Source organism: Trachymyrmex septentrionalis, unplaced genomic scaffold (assembly GCF_001594115.1).
Source record: "Trachymyrmex septentrionalis isolate Tsep2-gDNA-1 unplaced genomic scaffold, Tsep1.0 scaffold9, whole genome shotgun sequence".
Classification (NCBI taxonomy): Eukaryota; Metazoa; Arthropoda; class Insecta; order Hymenoptera; family Formicidae; genus Trachymyrmex; species Trachymyrmex septentrionalis.
The window spans coordinates 2,830,703-2,836,430 of record NW_017306091.1 but is presented as its reverse complement, the minus strand read 5'-3'; the positions used below and the strand labels follow the sequence as shown (position 1 = coordinate 2,836,430).

At 38.1% G+C, this 5,728-nt stretch overlaps 1 protein-coding gene across 1 annotated transcript in view; it reads left to right on the top strand.

Moving 5' to 3' along the window:
- The window catches only part of LOC108755702, a 16,175-nt gene that overhangs the window by 3,579 nt on the left and 6,868 nt on the right, over positions 1-5,728 (top strand). The window contains exons 2-5 of the mRNA XM_018498884.1: positions 876-1,054; positions 2,201-2,237; positions 2,972-3,141; positions 3,856-4,041. Of these exons, the coding sequence (XP_018354386.1) occupies positions 986-1,054; positions 2,201-2,237; positions 2,972-3,141; positions 3,856-4,041 (462 nt within the window). The 5' untranslated portion in view covers positions 876-985. The remainder of the gene's footprint in view (positions 1-875; positions 1,055-2,200; positions 2,238-2,971; positions 3,142-3,855; positions 4,042-5,728) is intronic.

Here is a 5,728-nt window from a genome sequence, read left to right as displayed (position 1 = left end):
CTCAATTGCGCGTCATTATCCTTTCGGATGAACAGACAGCTCAATTCGTGCGATCTTCTGCAAGGATTCATGAATGTTTGTGAGAGAAATCACTTACGCCATTGATATAGGGCATAGAGCAACCGGCCGTACGTGGTGTCTTTAGCCATCTCGATATCGTATCACGCGTACCATATCGAGGTGGTCGCGACCACAGGCCCGCGTGCCACCGTGGCCTTCGGCTTCTTTCTCTACCCAGAGAAAGCTTCCCGATGAATTATTACACCTCCGTGAGCTGCGTGTTCCTCACATGTGCGTCGACGTAGCGGAAGAATGAGAAGAGGGATGGCGCGCTCGCGGCGGCAGGACTAATATCTTGAATCGAATCCCGTATTATTCGAAGGAACCGCGGTGTTCTTAGCGTCACTCCCAGATCTGACATATAAAGTGTCAGACAACAGACTGTAATATTAAACTTAATTTCCTCAAAGATCTTTAACGTTACGTAAGATGATTCCCAAGCAGAACAATTTAATAGATCGAGGACTCATTTTAAATCGTCAAAATGACGTTAAAATAAATCGCGATTGAAAGAAAAGTAATTTTTAATTAATTATTTTGCAGCCATTTTGATGTCAAAATACATTATGTTGCGTTTGATAAACTTTTTATCTTGCTTTGATTATCAAGAGTGTAAATCATTTTTTTTATTCTCTCGCGTGAAATTTCCTCCTTTCTCAATCGAAGTATTTCACGCTTACTTTGATTAAAATAAAAAGTGATGTCATTCAATTGAAAAAGATATTGCTGACCGAAAAGTTTATTTCAATAGTATTTCTATTTTCAGCTTTTGGATATTTTTTATATAAATTAATTATTATTTCGATTGTAAACAGAGCGTGAGAAGAAACATTATTGCTCACGGTCTGTTAGCTGAATTCCTCCTTGCAACGACAGACCGAATAATCCAACAGGAACATCAGGACCACATAGCAGACATGATCGAATGATGGAGGTGATTTCGACACGCCGATACGAGGCCCGTCCACCAGCGAATACCCACTCCTCTATTCTCGTGAGTAACATTTTCTCCGACCTCTTCAGAATGCATTTTCTCAGATATTCATGCGTTTCTCCTTCAGAGTTCACATTCTCGCGCCTACATTTCCTATATTCGAAAACTCTAATATACGAACAAGTATTGAAATAATGAGGACAATTGAGAGTTAGCGCTATAGACAATGAGTAATAAAAATTTTTCTAATAACAGTATATAATTACATAATTAGACGGTTCGATTCTAGTATATGAAATATTGATAAAATAATGAATTATTTAATTTTTCTGGTCTGTTCCGGTTTATTTGAACCAAATTTTTTTATAGATACTAATATTTTATTCAGAACTCTTTTTCTCTGTATTTGGCTTTTCTTATGCAAATCTGTTATGTCCTTTTTCTGTGAAATTTTTTTTTAGAACTTTTTAATCATGCTAATCTAAACTATATAATTATACAGTAAACGCGAACAACAATTAGTATAAAGACATATGATATTTTAATTGTTGATTGTATAGTAAATTTAAATAGAACAACAGAGAGAAAAAGAGAGAGAGAGAGAGAGAGAGAGAGTGAAAAACTGTTAAAAATAAATCTAAAGAAAAATCTAAAAATAAATCTAAGAAATTAATACAGAAATTTGTCGAATAAAAAATGAATAAAAGATAGATTTGGCGAACGGTAGATTGATGGACATTTATCGAATAAATTATTTCACGCTTCGATAGATAAAAATTCGTCAATTTATTACTCGATAAATTTCTGTATACAATTAATGGGGCTCTTCTCAATAATATTTTCGTACAGCCTTAAATTCTTCAGCACGTTAAATATTTCTGATTAATTATTTTTGAATTATTGTAATTCATATAATTGTGTCGGACACAATCCCCTGCAAATCACTCACGCGTTTATTCATCGGAGTCGTTCTTGCAAATGATCTTACTCCGCGTTAACATTCCTGTCGGATCGGAATCTGCCGGGTGTCGGTCAGAAGTTTAGTCGCGTGTAACATGGAGTAAGAAAGCGGTTAAGGCGAAGTTATTTGCGGTAGACGTACTTCTCGTGATACGTAACTTCCCCAGAATGTCCTTAACCGAAAGGAATTGCATCTTCGATGGTCGCTCGTAGGCGGATTTACATACGTATTGTTTCCTTTTTCAGGTTGACCCTGAGAACTCCGTGGCATTAATCAAAGAAGGTAAATTCCTCGAACAAAAATATTAATCTATGAACGAAAATGGTAATCCGTAGGCCATTTATACTGCTAGCGTGCAAACTGAAAATTTATTAAGACTGCCGCTATTAATACTGTTATAATTCATCATAATCAAAAGAGTAGAAAAAAGAACATTAAACATTCTCCATGATAAATGTGAAATAGTAAATAAATATTTTATACACTGTCAGTCTACTTATAAAATACTATTTTGCTAGAATATCTTTTCTGAATTTCCAAAAGCGTATTTTCGAGATGCACTAACAATAAAACTCGAAAGAGACTTACTACAAACTACAAGAGACATATGGCCCAAAAGTTTTAGTATCTAAGTAAATTTATATCTGCCAAATCTTCATCTTATCGCTCAAACAATAGATTAGATGTTGTGAATTGAGCATTTTTGGAAAGATAAAGAATCTTTTCTGTCAGTTTCATTTTTTTTTTATTTGACAAATATCGCGATTGCAAGAGTAACTGTTTACTCGAGGTATATAACTGTTATTTCGCTCCTTCGGCGTAGCCAGAAGTGCTTGCAAAGGCGCGATAGTTGACAGTAATGTCGACAGAGGCATAAAGGCACCTCTCCCTGCGCCTGCATCGTCGACTCATCACCCGCGTTTTACGTCCGTTTGTTCGGGACCGAGAAATTAGTTTTGCGAAACAATGCCGGTGTTGCGAGTGAAGCTGAAAGAATGCCCGCTTCCGCCTTTCAGAAGAATGGGAGACCCGCAAGAAAAAGGAGATTACCACCACGCGGCAGATCGAGACGAGGGTGAAGCGACAGGTTGTCCTCGAAGACGGAGAGGTTGTCGTCGACTCTGGACCCCTTGTCACCACAAACACAACCGAAGACGTCGAGCAACAGGAACATACTACTCAGGAGGTTCGCACGTTTGTCAAATATCTTAGTCCGTTAATATATTCTCTAAGGCTTTTAGAATGAGTCTCGCTCTGAAGAGCTCAAATCAAAGATTGAAAATTGAGCCGTTCTATTTTAAGACTCAATTTCCACTCTTTAAAATGAGATTCCAAAGAATTTGGGAAATATAAGTGGCTCAAGATAAATTTAACGCACGGAAAGAATGGATTTGGCTAAAATGTCTAAAAATAAACGTACAGATCTGAAAATAATTTTGTTGGAAATCTATGAAAATAGATTTTTAGATTGCTGGTCCAACAAAATTATTTTCAGATCTATATAGCTAGCTAAATTTTTAGATACTTTAGCAAGATCGTTATTTCCATGTATAATATACAATAAACATAAATAATACAGATAATCACGACCTCTTAAAATCTACTCATAACAATGCTAAATTCTTACGAGTAGATTTTCCTTGTCATTTCTGCCCTCCCTTGTAATAATCGACAAAATCCCAGGTTGCATATTATTAGTCGTAATAATTTTTACGAGATGGAAGAGGACGTAACGAGTTAACAGTCGGGAGAATTTTCTTCTTTCTTACTTTTTTCGACACGCGTTCCATTGTTCATTGATTCTGCATACATTTGCGTATCAGAATCGGCTTTCTTTGTAGTATTACGCGCCCGCGCGTAAGGAAACGTGCTTTTAACTGGTTCGCGAACCGGTGTTTAGAGACGCACGACCGGGGATCAACCGCAGGAGGTCGACTGGCGGCCGGCGGCAGGTGGTGCTGTGACCGGAAATGGCGGTAACATCGTGCAAAAGGAGCTGAATGAGACGGTGGTGCGGAGCCGCGAGGAGATCGAGGAGAGACTCGAGACCGAGGATCGTCAGCAGTTGGGAGATATCTCGGACGAGGTATATACATGCAGTATGCACCCGCGACACACCCACCATCTGAATTCCACCTGCGCGTGCCACGGGGTACACCGACTGTACGCGCATTCTCTTTCCTGGCGTCACGCGCCGCGAAAAGGTCGCGCTGTTTGTTCTCCAGAGTTCTCGTCCCGTCTGATAGCTCTCGCCGCGTCGCTCTGTCGACGTGTCTCAAGCTCAGTGAGATTCGGTCAGCATGGCACCAGATATTCACTTCATCGTCGTTACGAAATCATTTGCGAAGAAGCTGCTGAAAGAAAGCGTGCTCGAGCGATGTTTCTCTACGGGAGGTCTCAATGCCGCATTTTTGATAACTGATATTACGATTTTTTTTGTATAAGTACCTGGTAAAACGTATACTGGAAAAAAATAGAAATAGTACAGCTTTAAAACATTTCCTTTGTACTTCATTTCTTTCTGTAAAATTTTTTAGAAGTTTTACATGCATCGCAAGACGACTTTACTGAAGTATCTAAAAATGTTGACAGATACAAATCTGAAAGTAATTTTGTTGGATTGTTAAAATAATTATGCAGGAAATTCAAGCACAATGTAAGCAAAAGGTTGGCATTCTAGCAACCAGTTTGACCATCCTGCTAGGCTATGTTCAGATTTCCATCCGAGTGCCATCCAGGTATCACTCCATCTTCATTATTTAACTGAATGTTAAACAAGGAGGAATGTTAAACAAAGAACACTACTTTTACTACATAATTATTTTTATAGTGATATTCAACAACATTCAGATTTGTATCTAGCTAATATTTTAGGTACTTTAGCAAAATCGTGATAGCAATCGAGAAATAGCTTACATTCAGATTAGAATCTTCTCTTTATTCGATTCATTTTTAAAATAATATGTATTTCTTTACTTCTGAAGTATTTATAATAAATTCGTTTACATTTCTGATCTAATCGTAAAACTATAAATCCAGAATGTTATCTTGACGTTTATGTCATTCGACAAAGTAATGATAATAAATCCAAAAATGCATACCGAGAAAGATAAAAATATCACAATTCTGAAGAGTTTCTCCCGTACTTAATTTCTTTTGGAAATTAAAAGTTTTTAGAAATTTTACAATTAAGAATTAAATGTCTTATATTCAAATGAAAATTCTCTCTTCGTTTTATAACAAAACGATATGATGTGTCTATTTACTCTTCTGAAATATAACACGTCAATTTCCGATAGCCATTTCATTATCGCGTTCAAACCTGCGACGCTATAATCGCGAACTATAAATTAAGAATGTAGTTTGACGTTTATGTCGTTTATGGCGTGGTAATAGCGATAGATCGTCACGTTCCAAGTGTCATAATAACACACTACACGTTTAACGCGTGTTAAGACAAGTCCGAGAATAGCTCGGTGTGGAGAAAAAAAAAAAAGCTCTCACTCTCCCCCGATGCCAATCTATGCGGCATGCAATCGCATCCACGTAAATCGCAACGAGATTTCACAAACCTCGCGGGGATACCCGGATTGCGAAAGACGGGCAACAGGTATAATACGCGAGAGGAGACGCTCTCGCGCGCATGAACGATTCAGGACGGAGGAGGTCGAATCGTTCTGGGACGAAGAGGACGAAGGAAGGACGGAGTTAAACGGCGAACTGGCACTGTCGAGCGAGAGAGGGAACGGCAGCGCGAGGGAGAAGGGGATCGC